The sequence below is a fragment of the Sciurus carolinensis genome, chromosome 2 (assembly GCF_902686445.1).
Source record: "Sciurus carolinensis chromosome 2, mSciCar1.2, whole genome shotgun sequence".
NCBI classification, from domain to species: Eukaryota; Metazoa; Chordata; class Mammalia; order Rodentia; family Sciuridae; genus Sciurus; species Sciurus carolinensis.
The window spans coordinates 92,522,384-92,541,707 of NC_062214.1; the positions used below are offsets into that span (position 1 = coordinate 92,522,384).

At 32.1% G+C, this 19,324-nt stretch overlaps 1 protein-coding gene across 1 annotated transcript in view; it reads left to right on the forward strand.

Moving 5' to 3' along the window:
• Vps13c (vacuolar protein sorting 13 homolog C) overlaps nt 1-19,324 on the forward strand; it is a 170,463-nt gene that overhangs the window by 56,189 nt on the left and 94,950 nt on the right. Inside the window, 14 exon segments of the mRNA XM_047538497.1 lie at nt 1,161-1,284; nt 2,923-3,040; nt 5,286-5,415; nt 6,232-6,310; nt 6,942-7,081; nt 10,059-10,212; nt 11,650-11,729; nt 13,239-13,298; nt 14,878-15,037; nt 15,769-15,885; nt 16,930-17,033; nt 17,223-17,390; nt 17,552-17,856; nt 18,878-19,025. Coding sequence (XP_047394453.1) covers nt 1,161-1,284; nt 2,923-3,040; nt 5,286-5,415; nt 6,232-6,310; nt 6,942-7,081; nt 10,059-10,212; nt 11,650-11,729; nt 13,239-13,298; nt 14,878-15,037; nt 15,769-15,885; nt 16,930-17,033; nt 17,223-17,390; nt 17,552-17,856; nt 18,878-19,025 — 1,887 coding nt within the window.

Sequence of the window (19,324 nt, forward strand, 5' to 3'; positions counted from 1 at the left end):
TGCGTACGCTCTTCTTGATCACAGGAACCAAAAGCTGTTTATTCCTCAAGTCTCAGACTTATATTGAGAACATCTGCCTATCAGAGAGTAGACTACCAGGAAAGTCAGCCTATCAAGGAACAGTCTCCAGGCAGATACCAGGATCGCCTCATGTACAACAGCCAACCAGAGTTACTTCCTAAAACTTGTTTATGAGTACGGCTTATTCTGGCAAGCTGCCAGGCGCCATCTTAGAGATCAGGCCAGGGTGCTGCTCTGGGGCCCTCAGAGCCCGCCCCTAACAGTCAGCTTATAGGAACTGATTCCTCAAGAAGACTCCTGAAGCCTAAGAAGTAAAATAAAAAAAAATAAATAGTATGGTATCAAACTAAAAAGCTTCTCTACAGCAAAGGAAACAATCAAAAACCTAAAGAGACAGTTTATAGAATGAGAGAAAATCTTTACCATCCACACCTTAAATAAGGTGTTAATTTCAAGGACATACAAAGAACTCAAAAAACTTAACACCATAAAAACCCCACAATAAACAAAAAAATTCCCAGTCAATAAATGGTCAAAGGAACTAAATAGACACTTCTTAAAAGAAGAAGTAGAAATGGTCAATGAATATATGAAAAAATGTTCAACATCTCTAGCAATTAGAATTCCTTGTTTTGAATTTATTTTTAGAGTCTAGGCTTCTGGAAAAGGTGATAGTTTCAAGAAGTGTAGTCCTAAATTGATCCTTGCTTCCATTGGGAAGGGGGAAAAGAAAGTAGAGATTGGAACTGAATTCTAATGAACTAATTACTTTTATAATGTAGCTAGGAAAAGAAACAGAATCCTGCTATGAATGGTGAAGGATTCAAGGTGACCAGTAGGGGAGGTGAGCCATAAGCCAGTAAAAAGAGTTGCATTTCTAGTCTGGTTATTTGAGGCAGACAACTCAGTAACTAATCTAATTATTGAAAATGTGCATATGTTATTCAAATAAAGCAGATGTATGCTGAAGTATTATTGTCCTAATAAAGTACGTGCAAATAATTACCAATAAATTAAATACAGTGTGAATTCATTAAGGGAAATCTTCTCATTTTAGTTTTTTAAGAAAAAATAGCCAAAGTATATTGTATGTAATTCCTGTTGTGAAAAATTAAAAAAAATTTTTCCCCCCACTTTAGCTCAACAGTAAAGATCAAGGTTTACAGAAAACTACTAATTCATCTCTGGAAGAAATAATGGATAAAGCATATGACAAGTTCGATATTGAAATAAAGAGTGTGCAACTACTCTTTGCAAGAGCAGGTAAACCACTGTTCATTTTTTAAGATCTTTGGTTGAGTAGCTTTGATAGTATGGGTATCTATGTGCATATTTATGAGTTCTGACAGCTATTTTCATGTATATGCTGTAGAAAACCAAACAGGAATTATCAGTGCAAATCATTGTCACAGAATTTATCTACTCATCTTAGTGTACCTAGCACTATTTGAATCTAAGCCCATTCATGGACCTGTATTTTTGCAGTGTGGCTGGTTCATCAACTCAGAACACAAATGAAAGTTACAGTTCATTTAAGTTCCTTTGTCCTAATTCTTATGGAATATTTCAGTGTTTTTCCTTGTTTCCTTTATTATTAAGTATTTTACTATATTAACCTGTGCTTTATTTCAGCACTGTTTTATCTTCTGCTCCATAGATATCTGAGAAATATATATCTACAGTGCAGTACAGGTTAAACATCCCTAATTCAAACATCCTAAGTCTGAAATGCTCCCAAATATGAAACTTTTTGAGTATTAATATGATACCATAATGAAAAATTCTGTTCCAAGTCTCATGTGATAGGTTGTAGTCAAAATGAATGTGCACTAAAATATTGTGTAAAATTACTTTTTAAGCTTACCTGTTTAAGGTATGTATGAAATATAAATGGATTTTGTGTTTAGGTTTGGGTCCCATCCTCAAGATATCTAGTATATGCAAATATTCTAACATCCAAAAAGAAACCAAAATCCAAGGCACGTCTTCTGGTCCAAAGCATTTTGAATTAGCGATACTCAACCCATAGATACAGTCTTAAAACTTTAAAGATAATGCTTTTTCAAAAACTTTGGTGTTTTATATTGCTTAAATATAAAACATTTTTGGTTCATTGTACTTTAGTTTCTAGAAGTAATAAGTATAAACCATTCTTGAGTATAGCTCTTTAGGATAGGTCATTGGAGGAAAGTACAGACATTATTTCTACATGCAGAATTTATACTCTTGTAGGACTGATGAGATTTATAAAAATATAAATATGTTAGATTTTGTATATTAGGAACCCTTTAAGGGAAATTCTTCAATTGTCGATTAAAACTGCCTTTTCTTTTATACTTACCTGTGAGTAATTGTTTGACTTACAAGCCATTAAGTCATGGCCATCAATAAACATCTGCATAGGATCCTGTTTGCCACTGGGAAATCTATTTTTAAGCTCACTTTTTGAAGAATAATGATTATTAAACATTTTGTTTTGTCATAAGATTTTGCTTGATAAAACTTATTTTTGTTTTGAAATTAAATGCTAAACTTGTATAGTTATTGCACTTAGGAATCATAAATTTACTTTTTTTCACCTGTGTTTTCTCTCTTCACTGTACCCACTCACTTTGGTCACTAATTGTAGTTCGAGGTAATAAATTTCTGAGCATTTTATTTCCTTTTTGTTTTGAAATGCAAGGTATTATATAAATGTTCTCTAGAATCATTTTTGTATCACAGTTCTGACTCCTGTCAGTCTGTTTTCAAAATAAAGATTATTTAACTTGTATGCTAAATTATTTGAAAAATTGGCATTCATTTACTCTTATAACAGTTTTTTAGTAACCTAGAGTGGTTTTCCACAGAGTATCTGATCATTTTTTAAAAATACTTAATATTTTAATTTTTTTTTTAAAGAGGAAAACTGGAAAAAGTGTCGATTTCAGCATCCATCAACTATGCACATTTTGCAACCGATGGATATCCACATTGAATTGGCCAAGGCAATGGTGGAAAAAGATGTTAGAATGGCCAGGTAATGTATGCATTTCTTTTGTGATCTATATCTGCATCAGTTATTAAAATTTAAGGAAGCCAGAAAAATACTGTTCTATCTTGCAGCAGAAATAACATTTTAAAGAAAAAGTTTATTTGAATCATATCTCATCTCTTTTTTTACCAAATTCTTACTTGAATGTTGTGTAAAAGTTGGTAATCCATGTTTTTGAAAGGATTCAATTCAGGGGTTATATTCATAAACCCTAGAATAAAAATCCTAGAATTAGATGCTCTTTTCATCACGAAACCATATAAATTGTGAGAAATGTAGGGAAAAATAGAAAATAAATTTTTAATTTAAATAGATAATTATGAAATTTTGTGTTGCTGTTTAAAAAACAGCTTTATTGTGGTATAATTTTATAAGCTGTATCTCAAAATGTCCAATTTATTAAGTTTTGACCTATCTATATTTCCATGAAACCATATTCAGAGTCAAGATAATGTCTCTGTCACTTCCAAGTCTCCTGATTCTGTTGTATTCCCTTTCCCCACCTAACTCCTCTCCCCTAGTCCCTAGATGACACTCTATATTTGTGTTTTCTAACACTGTATATTTGTTAGTTTTTTCTAAAATCTAGACTCATAGAGTTTTAAAGTTTTGATTGGTTACTTTTGGCATAATTTACTTGAGATTCATATTGAGATTCATATTGTTGTATGTATCAAGTATTTCCTTGATACCCTTTGTCAGGTCAATTTTAAAACCAGACTTTCCTTACCAGATAAACCTAACTTGGAAATAATATATTAACCTTTTAAAACATTGTGGTCTTTGCTTGCAAAAATTTCATTATGAATTTTTATATTTATGTTCACAGGGAATATTGGTTTGTGCTTTTCTTGTTTTGGTATCAGGGTAACGTTGGTCATCTTGAAGATGTATAGAATTGGTATTCTTTCTTTTCTGTACGTTAGGTAGAATTCATCAGAAAAGCCATCTCGGAGTTTTCTTTGGAGAGAATTTTAACTATAAATTCAGCTTCTTTTATAGATACACATTTATTCAGATGATCTATTTTCTAGAGTGCTCTTCGTGTATTGCAATTGTTTTGAGCAAGTGTTTGGAGTATGTTTGGAGTGGTTTTTATGTATATTTCTAGAAATGTATTTATCTTGGTTATTGAGTTTACTGGCATAAAATTATTCCTAGTATTTCTATATTACATTGTTAACTCATTAAGAATCTGTAGTGATCTTAACTCTGTTATTCCTGATATTAGAAATTTGTCTTTTCTTTCTTTTTCTCAATCTGACCAATGTTAATCAATTTTGTTGATCTTCTGAAAGAACCGTTTTTGGTTTCAATTTATTTTCTGTATTTTGTTTCTATTTTTTAATCTTCCTAATTTCTTCTTCATTCTTGTTTATTTTTGTCTTCCTCTGCTTATTTTGAGTTACATTTTCTTTTGTTTCCTAGTTTCTTAAGGTAGAAGCTAAGGTAGTTAATTTGAGGCCTTTTTATTTTTCTTCATATAGGCATTATAAATTTCTCCTTAAATACTGCTTTACCATACCCCAATAACTCACCTAGCAGTTAGGCATCAACTTCAACTGTTCACAGCTTAGTCAGGAAAGCCAAACATAAACCTAAAAGAGCCCTGTTAGCAGCATATATCTTCCACAAAGCTGTTGACATAAACAAATGTCAGGCAGTTGCATTGAGTAGGGAATAGAATAGAGCAGCTACCCAAATGGACATGACTGATAAAATGCAGGCTAGTGATTCACTAGTAAATGGATTTTCTCATGGAGCTTACATGTTATTCAGGAGACTCAAAATAAACAAGTGTACAAATGATATGTCAGGGGCTTCCCACTGCCATATATATTAAAAATAAAGGTAAGAGAGAAGAGCATAGAGAATAATGGGGTAGGTGCTCTTTGATACTGACAAGAAATCTGAGATTCTAGGAACTAAAGTATATGTGGTGATTTTGGTTTTAAAAAGTAGACAATTGTGTTTGGAAGGATTGTCAAAAGAATTAGTTAATGTAAAATGTTCTAACTGCATAAGAATGGTACATTCAAATTATCTGGAAACTTCACTTACATGAAACTTTCCATTCCCTGATAATGTCTAAATGAGGTATGAATGGAATTAGATTAAAACATGTCAAAAGCAACTTTGACTTGACAATGTAGTCTCTTCTCAAAATTGTTCCCCCTGCATAATACAGAGAAGCTGACTTTGAAACCTTACAGTTGACTTATATTTTTAGATTTAAAGTATCAGGAGGACTTCCTTTGATGCATGTGAGAATTTCTGACCAGAAGATGAAAGATATGTTGTGTTTGATTAACAGTATACCTTTGCCACAGAAATCATCTACACAGTCTCCAGAGAGACAGGTAAATGGATATAATAGATATGCTTAAGCTTCTGTTTTCACAGAACTACTTTTCATTCGTTTATGGTACTGGGGCTTGAACCCACTGAACTACATTCCTCACCCCTTTTTAATTTTATTTGGAGACAGGGTGTCACTATGTTGCTCAGGCTGGCCTTGAACTTGATATTTTCTGCCACCCACCCCTCACCTGATTAGAAAATTATTATTTTTAAGTAGGGATGGAAAGTTATTTTTATGGCATTTATGACTGAAAGGGGCAGAAATAAAGAAATTAAAGGAAAAACTTCTTCAATTCAATATTTTAAATGAAGCTAGAAGTAGAAATCTTCTTTATTATATTGCCAATAAAATAATTGGTATAAAATTTTCTTATATGTAAGACTTAAAAGTTCTAGGTGACTTTAACTGTAATGATCCTTGTAGCATAAAATAAATGTTGGATTTTCATTTACTTTGAAATGAAATATGAAGAAAGTCCACAGATGGTAATACCATTTTGCAGGAACCTGTAATAAATATGCAATTTAATATTATTATAGGCAGCAACCAAACAATACACAATGATGAAATATACTTACCTACTAGAGTTACATACAGGTTTGTCTTTGTAAATGTGGATGTTAATCTTAATAATTTATAAATTCTAACCAGTTATTAGTTGATTGCATCATGTGTCTTTTTGGAAGGTTTATGTATTGTGTATGTGTATTGGTCCATCTCTGCATTTTATTACTTTTTGTTCTTTCCCTCATCTATGTATATTTAGTCCTGCTAAATCAGTAATTTTAAGAAAGCTTTTTATATTCTTTGCCAGATAGCATCAATTCCTATTATTTCAGGAGGGACCAAAGGTCTACTTGGCACTTCACTATTGCTAGATGGAGTAGACTCAGGTAAGAAATGTAAACTGTTGCCAAGCCAGACCTAGAAACTGTTACCTAGAGATAACATTTTCAGATAATAAAGGAATTCTTAAAGTGTTATAGTAATTTACTGGTTCTAGAACTACTTGTGCTGCTAATAAATGGTATGACTTTGGGTCACTTATTTTTTTAAGCTCAAGTTTCTTCATTGGCTAAATGACAGTTTGTGATTGACAATACTTAAGATTCTAAATAACCTACTTTATCTTATTTTTTGCTTCATTTGATGCTTTTCTCTATCCTGGTCTGATTTCTTTTAATTTTGTACTAGAATGTAAGCTTCATAAAGACAAAATCATGTCTGTCCTGGGCACTTTGATATAAGATAGGTGACTCCAATAAATATTTTATTGCATATTGAATACATGACCTAAGTTAAAAAGCAGAATTGTTTAAGTAAAAATAGTAGTGCTCTTTGATTTTAAATTTGATTGTTATATCAGATTAAGTCACTGTGAAACTTTTTTTAAATTTAGACTTTTGAGTCTGAATATAAAATTTCCATCTAATAAATGAATTTTACTTTTGGGAAATTCAGATTTGAGCGTTTTGTGCAGTTTTCAGTGACCATTATGTAAGACTAAATATCTTTTTCCTTTAGAGTCTGATGATGAGTATTTTGATGCTGAAGATGGAGAGTCACACATTGCTAAAAGTGTAAAAGGAACAGAATTTAAAAAAGCTGCAGAGATTCCAAGTGAGGAGCTCATTAATCTTCTACTCAAGTTTGAAATTAAAGAAGTACGTGTGCTGCTTTTTGTCCACAAATACTTTTTGTTGTCCCTATTTTCTTAACTATCTCAAGCTAGACCCAAGTATCAAGTATATTGAAAATGTGTTCTGCCTTCCTTACTGCCCAGTGCATGTGCATGCTTACACTTATACATGTAGACTGTTTCAAAAAATGAAATACTGTTTTTAAAGAACATTATAAGGATGACCCATGGTATAATCTAATCTACTCTGGAATTGCTTAAGACTGTTAATTAAGATTTGCATTTCTGCAGAAAATTTCTGTGACATTTACTTTTTTAAAATTTCCACTTTTGTGCTAAATAATATTGCTGTTGTCATGGTTATAATTTGGAAAAATGGTCAACCACCTAAAATTACCAACATGCTTTTTGTTGCCTTCAGAAGTCATGTAGTAAAAGAAAACCTGGAAAGATGTTTATAACATATTACTGGGACAAAAGAGATTATAATACCCAGGATATTCTGATTTCATATAAAATTGTGTGTATATATTTTCTTTGGTTAATAATAATATTCATATCTGGATGGTGGGATTATAGTTTTTCATTTTTACTTGCTTTTCTGTATATTCTAAATTTTCCATAATAATAGTTTTTATTACTTTGATAACAGAACACAAAAGGTAAGAGATGTTTCTTATTGATGTTTATATCTTAAGGTGAGCTTGTCCTAATATATATCAGAAATGTCAGATTTGAGTTGTGTGTTCACATCTAAGTATTATTGGTATTTGTTTTAAAGAGAGGTGTTTTCTACCATTAACTTTCTTTGACTTCTCTTTTATATTTGATCCATAATATCAGTCACTCCCTGGACTCTTCAAAATGCATTCAGATTGTGACTCTTCTCTACTACTGCTGCTATACTAAGTTGTCATTAGCTCTTGCCTGGATTATTGCAGTAGCCTCTTAACTGTCTTCATTTTGATCCAATACTATCCTCTCCATACAGTGGCCCAAGTGATCCTTTTAAAGTGAAAGTCAAATCATATCACTACTCTTCAAAGCCCTCACCTGACATTATATCTTTCTCAGAGTAATGATTCAGTCCTTACTGTGACCTGTGAGGCCCTCCACAGGTCACCAATACAAATGTTTGACTTTGTGTTCAGTTCTTTCCCACCTTTCTCACTCTGCTGTAGTCACATTTCACTTATACCTTCAATAAGTAAGTATCAGGTACCATCGTGTACCAGTCAATGTGAATGAAGGAAACAACAGTGAGGAAAGTTCCTGCCTCATGGAGTGTATACTTTTCTTTTGTTGTGTATACCAAAGCACATTCTTTGTGCTTGCCTTTTCCTTTGCCTGGGACACAATTTTCCTGCATGACTTGATTCTTTACTAGTTTCAGGTATTTGCTCAAATGTCATCTTATGGCAAAATCTGACCACACAACATATGATAGCAATGTTTATTTTCTCCAGAATGTATCCTTCATGAGAATAACCACCATGTCTGGTCTGTTCTTCTTGGTGTGTCCTTAGTTGCTAGTTGCTGGCATAACCTGGTACATGTTAGAAAATACCCAATAAATATTTTATTGAACTCTGAATGAATGCATTAAAGTGAAATACAGCCAGACATTAAAGGAAAAAATAATACTGCTATTTGAAATATTTTTCCCAGGGTGCCTTTTTTTTTTTTTTACAATTTTGAAGTTTTAAGTATTTCTGTAATAATATTTATCTTTATGGCCTAGTAGTAGTGTGTATTTAGAAAATTCTCATAAAAATACTTGGTAGGCATGGTAACCGGTAGTCCCAGAATGTAGGAGGCCAAGATAGGAGGATCCCTTGAGTTTGGAAGTTGGACACCAGCATGGGCAACATAGCAAGATTCAAAACAAAAAACCAACTAAAACAGCAACAAACAAAAACTTACCCCTGGTTTTATATATTACTTTTTATATCATTTAATAAAAATTAATTTCTATGATGTTTATTTTTATATATCACTTTTTGTACTTAATACTTTATTGTACTAATTTTTGTTATCTTACTGTTATTCTGCTGACACTCCTGGTTTTTCTTAAGTATATAATTAAGTCATCTGTTAATAAGATTAATTATAGTCTTTTTTTTCAGTATTTTTATCATTCTAATTACTATTCCTGCCTATCAACTTACCCTAACACTTAGAAGCTTAAAACAGCTATTTTAGTTTGCTCCCAGTTTATAGGTTAGGAATTCTAGAAGGATCCAGGTGGGTAATTTTGTGTACACTTTCATTTCAGATATATTGCTTGGGGATGCATTCTGAAGTCCTTGATGGATGTCCATAGTGGTTCACTCACAAGGCTGTAGTTTGTGGACTTGGTTTGAACTATTGTCTGAAGCACATATTCAGGTCTTACCCACATGATAGTGTCAGGGTAGTTGAACTCCTTACGTGGCAATTAACTTTCTCCAGGGTCAGCTTTCTGAGGTGGGAGTTTCTTAGACCCTTTCTGTCATAGGAATTCATTATAACACAATTTTCTTTATACTCTACTGATTGAAGTATTCACAAGCCTTCCAAGGTTCAAAAGGTGGGAACAAAGACTACCTTTTGAGAAATGTGTTAAAGAACTTGCAGGTTTTAAAATATTGGCTAATTATATTGCCTGTAATTTATAGAATTAAGTAGTAGTATGCTAATGAACATTCTTATATGACTTTTCACTTTAATAAAATGCTTCTATCATCACCAAACATGATTTTTATTTTAAGAAAATCATATTAAGAATCCATAGTTTCTGTTTTGCTAAATTGAAAGATCAGTTTCACCCGAATATTTTATAAACGTGCCTATATTCTTGATTATGAAATGTAAGACAATAATTTCCAATCATATTAAATAACTTTAGTACAGGGATATGAACAGTGTTTCCACTATTCTCCTGGTGATATGTATGGAGAAAGATTTTGGTTTTTTTTATTTTAAGTATGACTTAAACTTATTGGCTGTGATAACTCTTTTAGGTGATTTTGGAATTTACTAAACAACAGAAAGAAGAAGATACAATTCTAGTGTTTAATGTTACTCAGTTAGGAACAGAGGCAACAGTGAGAACATTTGACTTAACTGCGGTGTCTTATTTAAAGAAAATCAGCTTGGATTACCATGAAATTCAAGGTAATAGTTGAAAAAATATAAATAAAGGCCAATAATAAAAACAGCACTTTTGTGTGTCTGAAACTCTTTTATTTACATAATAAATAATAGCAAATACTATTCTACAGTATTCATTACAAATAATAACTTTCTATTTTTATAACAATGTTGTGAGATAGGTAGCATTGTTATCTCCAGTTGATATCTAACAAAGGCATAGATTGGTCATATAATTTACCCACGAATAAAGTGATAAGTTGGCTTTAGGCTGTTTGCCAAGTTCAATATCATGTAACTCATGAATGGCAAAAACCTAGAAATTTGTCTCTGCTCTTATGATATCAAAGGCCTTGTTTTAATTAATAGTGTTCATATATCACAAGAAGCAACAGTTATCAAAATTAAAATGGCAGAATGCAAAGTCAACTCTTAGAAGCTTTTATAGTTTGTTCAGCATTTTATGAAAATTTTTTTGCCTCAGATTTTTGAGGCACGAAGAAGTGGATAAATCTACATAATTAAAATATCCTAATATTTGCCTAAGACTTTTGTCAAATACAAAGACCTATGTTTTATAACTTTTTAATAATTTAAATTAAAACAAACCTCAGTTTGGAAGAAAAATGTTTTATATGTTATTAATATTCTGTAAGTATTGTGTTAATACAGAGTTTACATTACTGTTTTAAGGGAAAATATATAATGTATTTCTAAGCCTGTTTTTTAGAGAAGGTTAAGACTTTAGTGATCAGGGGAAAATCAGTTGTCTCAGAAGCAGGAGTTATAGATTTTGAATAGTGAAAGGTAGATGCAATGGTGGCTAAATCACACTTCTCTGCATGGATTTTGGGGATGCTTCCTTGGCATTTCTATATAAGAATTTAGATGACATTTGGTAGCAGTTCTTGTTCTTAAGATAAAAAGAAAGTTTTAATAATTCTCCTTTCTTAAAAACACCTTTTTTATGTAAGTTGCCTCTCTCAGCCTAATTGAAGGAAGATTATTTAATTTTCTCTAATATAAATAAATTACTTTTCATAAAATTTTATAGTACAATAGGATATTAGATTGTTTTAGTCCAACCTATTTATTATGTAATTGAGAAAACTGATCTTAATTAGCCTTTGGTAAGGATAGAGATGAATTAGAAGTCATATTTCCTGATTCTTAAACCTTTGGTCTATTCTACTGCCCTACACATGCGGACAGCCTTAAAAACATCTAGGCATGTTTTCATTATTTTTGTAAACAAATACAGAATCAAGTGAAAATAAATATGCATGTTTTAAAGTAAGTTGGATTCCTTAGGTATGGATTTGTAATTTTCAGTAACCATGAAAATATACCCAGATATTCTTTTAAAACTTAATTAACATTTTTAGAAAAGAAAAAGACATCTAGAAAGTTTTAAAATTTTAGAAGATCTATTTATTTGAAAGCCTTTTTTCTTTAATTTAGGATCCAGAAAGAAGCCCCTTCACTTAATTAGTTCTTCTGACAAACCTGGATTAGATCTTTTAAAAGTGGAATATATTAAGGTAAGGACCATAGAATGATTGTGTATTTGTTGTATACTCAAAACTATATCCTTAGGAAAAAAGATGACCATGTATTCCTAATAGTTCTGGATATGTTTTTAATTATAGGTATAGCTACTATTTCTTTCATTCGTATACCTTTCTCTTTCACTGTAGTAGCCCTTCAGTATAGGGCTATTATGAAGCCACTAAGCTTCTTATCCTCAAAGGTGGTAGCCTAGGATGAAGTTGGTGTCTTCTCGGGCATATTCATGTATCTCCACTCACCGTATATGTAGGTAACATTTGGTCTAGTATTCTTCATCAAAAAGGAAAAGCCAACTTGGACTGGGTTAGAAGAAACTGCCAGAATTTGCAAGAGACTCAAAAATATATCACATGGAAAAAAAATTAGAAAAAATATATCACATGAAAAATGCTGAAGGAACTGATGGTATTTGGCTGCATTCAAGAGTAGTTGATTTGTTTAACTACTATTTACCAACTATTGAATGTCTGTGTTACTGAATGCCTTTACTGTTAGGCACTTGAATAGAGATGAAAAATATTCTTTGCTCTCAAGGAAATTATAGACTAGAAGGGAGAGATAGGCAAGGAAACAACCAAATATAACATTGATCGATGTAAAATATAATTGATTCTCTAATAAAAGCACAAAGCAGTATGGGAGCAGAAAGTCAGGTAAACTACTAGTCTGGCAGAAATTTTCTCACAGGAGGTCAGTTTTTTGAGTTTAAATTTACTATGTTTGTTTCCAGTAGACAGAACTAGGACCAGTGGTTAGTTATGATGGGAGATGAATGAATATATATACATATATACATATATATATATATATATTTTAATCAGTATGAAGAACTCATTAAAACAAAATATTTTGCAAAGATTGCAGTTCCTTGTAAGGAAACTAATTTTTTTCCACTAGAAATATAAATATATGTATATATAGATTTGCCAAAGACTTTTTATTTTTTTTTTTCCCTTTAGTACTCAGGGTTTAGCCTAGAATCTTGTATACTAGGTGAGTGCTTGCTATTTCACTGAGTTATATCCCCATCCTTTTTTATTTTATTTTGAGACAGTGTCTCACTAGGTTTCCCAGGCTGGTCTTGAACTTAACAATTATCTTGCCTTGGCTTCCAAAGTATTTGGGACTTTACTTGGGACTTTACGTATGTGCCACCACACCCAGCTCTGTCAAAGACTTTATGGAGGGATTTAAGCATTAAGTAATGGATGGACTCTATGACATATTTATACCCTCCAACCCAGAGTCTATTATTATTCCCAGAAGTTAATGAACATTGTCCCATGCTTGAAGAGAAAACATTTGCATTATTACAATAAGTTTTTGGGTGTAACATTAAAATAGTGACAGTATATTTAAATATGTAATGTATATACAAATATATTTATAGATAAATATAAGTAAACTAATCATATTATAAATAAAGGATTTATTTGCTTTGGTCTTAATTCTTTCCTTAGAAATTTTGTTTCCTTTTTCAGGCTGATAGGAATGGACCGGGCTTTCAAACTACTTTTGAAAAAACAGAACAAACACTTAAGGTAAGGGATTTTATTAAAGGAATATATTTCTTTTGAAAATAGCCTACTCTGGGAAGTCTCCACTGTTCTCTGAGGAATATTGATGGGTAATTTGATGATGTTTTTGAGAACTTTGAAAGTTATAAATTAACTTTGTAGGTACTTAGCTTGCTCTGCGTCGGTTGTGCAGTTTAGTAAAGCTGATGTTTTGACTTACTGTATCACATCCTATCATAATTGTTTTTAAGATTTCAGTATTATTTCAAGAGAAGGGAGTGCTATAGAAAAGGGAACATTGCTATATAAAGAACTAACAGGATTGTAGGGCTGGGGTTTGACTCAGTAGTAGAATGCTTGCCTAGCATGTGTAAGGCACTGGATTCGATCCTCAGCACCACATAAAAATAAATAAAATAAAGGTCCATCAACAACCAAAAATGAATGAATAAATAAATAAATAAATAGCTTTAAAGTTAAAAAGAATTAGCAGAATTCTAAACAACCAGACTAAATACAATCCAGTAATATAAGAATGAAAATGTACATTATGGTATGAAGAGAGGTGGTAAGTAATTTTGAAGCTATTACTTCTTAGGCAGTACTGTAGAGGAAGAAGAGGAAAAGTACTTGTGGGTTACATTAAAAAGAAAATGAGAGATATGAGTTTAAATGAATGCTTTTGAGAGATGGGAAAATCTGCCATAATCTTGAGAACCTTCTTCTTTGAAGTTTTTATATCAATTTAGTGTTTTGAGGACATGAAAAATTCTTTTCTATAAACAGAGATTTTAATTTTATTTAAATATGTTGTTAAAAGCCACACATTCGGGGCTGGTGCTGTAGCCCAGTGGCAGAGTGCTTGCCTAGCACGCGTGAGTAACTGTGTTTGATCCTCAGCACCACATAAAAATAAAAGCAAAAAAATAAAGGTATGCTGTCCATCTACAACTACAAAAGAATTAAAAAAAAAAAAAAGAAAGAAAATGCCACACTTTCTTGGAATCAATTTATGTTGCTCCTTAGCTTTTAAGAGTCATGTTTTAAAAACATGTAGTAGTTATTTCTTACAAGTCATATATTCTGTATTTCTTTTTAAATGATGGGACCATTATTAGGGTTTTTGGAGATCACTTAGTAACTGGGAACTCATAATTGTACCTTGTGCATTTAAATTTCATTGGTGGCACATTTGGAATCATTTCTAAACATAGTAGTAGCACATAGTGGTTCTGGAATTTCGTGTTCTGATTTATATGGTTTAAATAATCATAATAAATGAACCATTAAGATCCAGTAAGTCATTATGGAAGTCTTATGCTGAATATCAGGATCATTATGAGAGGCAGATCATAAACTTCATTACCATTATGGTTGGGGGATGGAGTAATTTAGTTGCTGCGGTACTCTGATGTACCCCTGAACTGTGTGGTTGTAACTTGCTTTCCATGTACTCCCTGCTTTAGGGACTCCTGGACCTTCCTCTCCTCTCTTCTTTCCAGTTGGTGGAAAGCCTGCTGGGAGCTTCTGGGGGGTCATTGTGCAGAATACAAGGAATAATTGATCAAATAAAACTAATTTTCTTCCTAAAACATCTTTTTAGGTGGCCTTTTCATCTTTAACTCTCTTGCTACAAACACAAGCACTTCTCTCTTCTATTAACTACCTGACAACCATTATTCCATCAGATGATCAAAACATGGATATTGTCAAGGAGGTACAGATTTCAACTGAAAAACAAAAAAATTCACCTCTGCAGAAAGGTATGAAAAATGTGTTTTTTTGCTTATTGTTAGCAGGTGTATTAGTACTGTAAGGCTAAATGAGGAATCTTAGAGATCACCTAATTTAATCATGTGTGCCCTTTTCTTCAAATTGAATCATATGTGAGCACCTGATCTATTGGGCAAATATAACCCATACTGTTGTTTTTGAAAAATGTTTGTTTTTGCTCTTATTTTGGTGGTGGGTTGCCCTTGGATAGGTAATAGGGGGATAAGACCTATATTTATACTGAACTCTTCGCTGCCTTCTTAGTGGCTCCTAAAGAGGTTCCATATCAATCTTCCCTTCCATTTTACACATGAGGAAATCAATACCCAGAGACCAAAGGCAGGGGTTCGAGGACAGCATCTAGTTAACTCAGTCCTGATTTTATATCAGAAAGAATTCTGTTCAAATTCTGATTCTGTTAAGCTGTGTGACCCTAAGTACATTTAATTTCTTTGAGTTTCAGGATCCTTATTTATTTTGGAATTTTTGTTTTTTGTTTTTTGCTTTTAAGTCACAAAAGTAACACATCTCACTATTAAAAATGCAAACTCTGTAGGTTATACAAAAGAAGCGTTTGAAATCTTAAGAGTTTGAGAATTTAAAAAATATATATTTAAATATATTGAACAGAATTATGGTTTAATTAATATGGGGGAAAACCCTTAACAAAATTTAGATTACTAGAATCTCACAATGATAGAATTCTTTGTTTTATTTTTAGTGATTGTGTCCTCTAAAGAAAGTGACATTGTTGGCTTTAGACTGTTTGCCAAGTTGAATGCTTTCTGTGTCGTTGTTTGTGATGAGAAGAGCAATATCGCTGAAATCAAGATCCAAGGTAAAGATCTCACGGTACTAAAAATTCATTAAGGGATAAACTTGCATACCCATTGTCCTGTACTCTCCTCTCTCCTTTCCTTCTCTCTCTCTCTCTCTCTCTCTCTCTCTCTCTCTCTCTTTCTCAATGCCAAGGAGTATACAAATGGAGGACTCTGAGCTATGAAGTACCTGCCAGTGCATAATTAGATTGGATGCTTTCTTTTTGGCCTGTAGATTTGATCAGAACTTGCCCTTCAGATTGACTCATACACATGTGCTGGTGTTATGGACCTTCTGAGAGTTGTCTAGGGGTGGAAAGGAATATAATATGAATGTCAGAACACTATTGATGGGCTGGGAGAAATGTTAATTCAGTTCAATTGAAAGTCTATCTATACACTTGATCCTCACTAGACTTTATATATATTTTTTAACCTCTATATTGTCTTTCTATACAATCTTTATATGTAGCTATATAATTCTACATCATATTTATTCATTTATACTTTATGCAGAGCAACTCTAGAAAACCTGTGAGCCCATTATGTTCATTTAGGCAAAAGCTGATAAACTCGTCTAGGTTTTTTCCTAACTTTATCTGTGTCAGCTTATTATAATTTGGTAAAGGCAAGGAATATGTGTAATATGTTTAATGAAATTGTTTTAAGAACTTAAGAAATCAGAAAGTTTTGGGTTTTTTCTTTTTTGTTTGTTTTGTTTTCTTTGTCTTGGCTTGGCAGTACATATACTATATATTTGGTTCATGAGACTTTAACAGACTTTGTATAATGACTAGACATAAGGTATAAAGGATTTATTTACATTCTGAGTTGTACATTCAATTTTTTCAAATAATTGAAAATTCAGATATTTAGTTTTTAATAAATTTATAGGTTTGGTGTTTATAAAGCTAAAAGTATCTAACTTTGTAACTTTGTAAATCCATTGGGATTTAGACATTGCTAAATTTCAAAAATAAAACCCCAAAATAATTTCATACAATGAAATAAGTATCTTATTTTTGACAGATCTGTAGAAATTATAATAAAATCATTTTTTTCAGGCCTCGATTCCTCCCTTTCTCTTCAGTCAAAGAAGCAGTCACTTTTTGCCAGACTGGAAAATATTATTGTGACAGATGTTGATCCTAAGACAGTTCATAAAAAAGTATGTAATAGTAAACAGTTAATATTTTTGATGATTGCCTATGAAATTCTACTTTATAATTTATTTTTAAAAACATTTTAATTAAATGTTTGTTTTTATAAAGATTATAAATGTAAACCCTTTTCTAAATGGGATTTTATTTCGTCATTACTTTCCTGGATGGAGAACATTCAGATCTCTATTTTTCAGGCGGTGTCAATAATGGGAAATGAAGTTTTTCGTTTTAACTTGGATTTGTATCCAGATGCTACTGAGGGAGATTCATATACTGATATGTCCAAAGTAGATGGTGTGGTATCACTGAATGTTGGCTGTATTCAGATTGTCTATCTTCATAAATTCCTGATGTCACTTCTGGTAAAAATCATTGTTTATGTATTGAATTTTCAATTTAGAAATAATCAATCTGATAATTATGATAACAAATGTTGTAAACTCATTTAAAATAATAAGCACATCTAGAAACAGAAAGTGGTCTTGATGTGCCTGTTTTCTCTTTTTATACTTTGCATCCACAGAATTTCATGAACAATTTCCAGACAGCCAAGGAGGCACTGAGTGCTGCCACTGTCCAAGCTGCAGAAAAGGCTGCCACAAGTGTGAAAGACCTTGCCCAGAGGAGCCTTCGTGTTTCTGTCTGTGTTGATTTGAAAGCACCAGTCATTATCATCCCACAGTCTTCTGTTTCCACCAATGCTGTAGTGGTAGACCTTGGGTTAATCAGAGTTCAAAATCAGTTTAGTCTGGTGTCTGGTGAAGACTCCTTAAATCCTCCAGTAATTGATAGAATGGATGTGCAGCTCACAAAACTTAAGCTTTCTAGGTATGTTCTTCCTGTAGTTATAGATTTAAGTATTATGTTAATTTTTGCTATGAAATTTTGTGACTGTTGAAATTCACACCTAACAGACTTCTGTTACATAGAACTGTTTTAAAATAGCCTTTTATTCTGTAAAATTTTAAACCTACAGAAAAATTATAGAAATAATACTATGAGTGTACTTATACATTTCATTAGTTTCACCAATTTTACATATACTTTAATGTATGTATACATAGTATTATTGTTTAAAACATATTTTGCTACTGTTTGAAAATAGGTATCTTGAGCCATTGCCCTTAAACATTGTAGTATGTGTTTCCTGAAAGCAAGGTCAATTATATTGACCACAATATAATTATCAAATTCTGGATATTTGATATGGTGCAATATTATCTAATGTGCAGTCAATATTGAGGTTAAACCTGTTGATCCAGTGATATTCATTACAGTAAATTCCCCCCCTCCAGTATCACACATGGCATTTAATTGCATCCTCTACTATTAAGAGGGATTTCTGTACTAATAGACACTTATTCTGGGATAGTTCTTTAGTCTTTATGTGTCTTTCATGATCTTGGTGGTTTTGAAGAGTGCAATCTGATTGATTCCTGAACAGTTCTCAATTTAGTTTTGTCTGAGTAATTTGTCATGATTTGATTGAGCTTATACCATCATCGACACATCATTATTGGCACATAACCATTTTTAGTCCTTGAATAACAATTCGATTTCTCCCATGTCTTTAAGAGTGTGACTTTGTTTTTAAAATGTGTGCATTTATCACCTGTCTACTGTTTAAAGATAAGGTTTTCAAAATCATTCATTATTTATCACACATTTTAATCTGCCCTTGCCAATGGATTATAAATTAATTTAATTATAAATTCATCTTGAAAACACTCAAGAAACACAGCTTAAAGTCATTTTTAGAGTGGCAGATAACTGCTTGACTTTGTTTTTTAAAATATGTTGCATTTCCCACCTATACTTGTGCATATGTATCATTTCTGTTGGTCATTAGGACAGTAATCCAGCCAGGCATCTCCCATCCTGATATTCAGCTGTTGCACCCAATTAATTTGGAGTTTTTTGTAAGTCGGAATCTAGCTGCAAATTGGTACCACAAGGTGCCTGTTGTGGAAATTAAAGGACATCTTGAGTCAATGAATGTGAGTACAAGTGAAAAATCCTTTATCATTGAAATTTTAAACTCTAGAGTCTTTCTTAGTATAAATTCAAATGAAAGGTAGAATTTTTTTTTAATAATTTTTTTTTTTTAGTTGTAGATGAACCTTTATTTTTATTTATTTTTATGTGGTGCCGAGAATCGAACCCAGTGCCTCACACATGCTAGGCAAGCGCTCTACCACTAGCCACAGCCCAGCCCCGAAAGGTAGAATATTTTACTGAATGGTAAAAAATTTCAGACAAGTGATATTCAACAAGGTTATTATTATTTTCAGTAAAA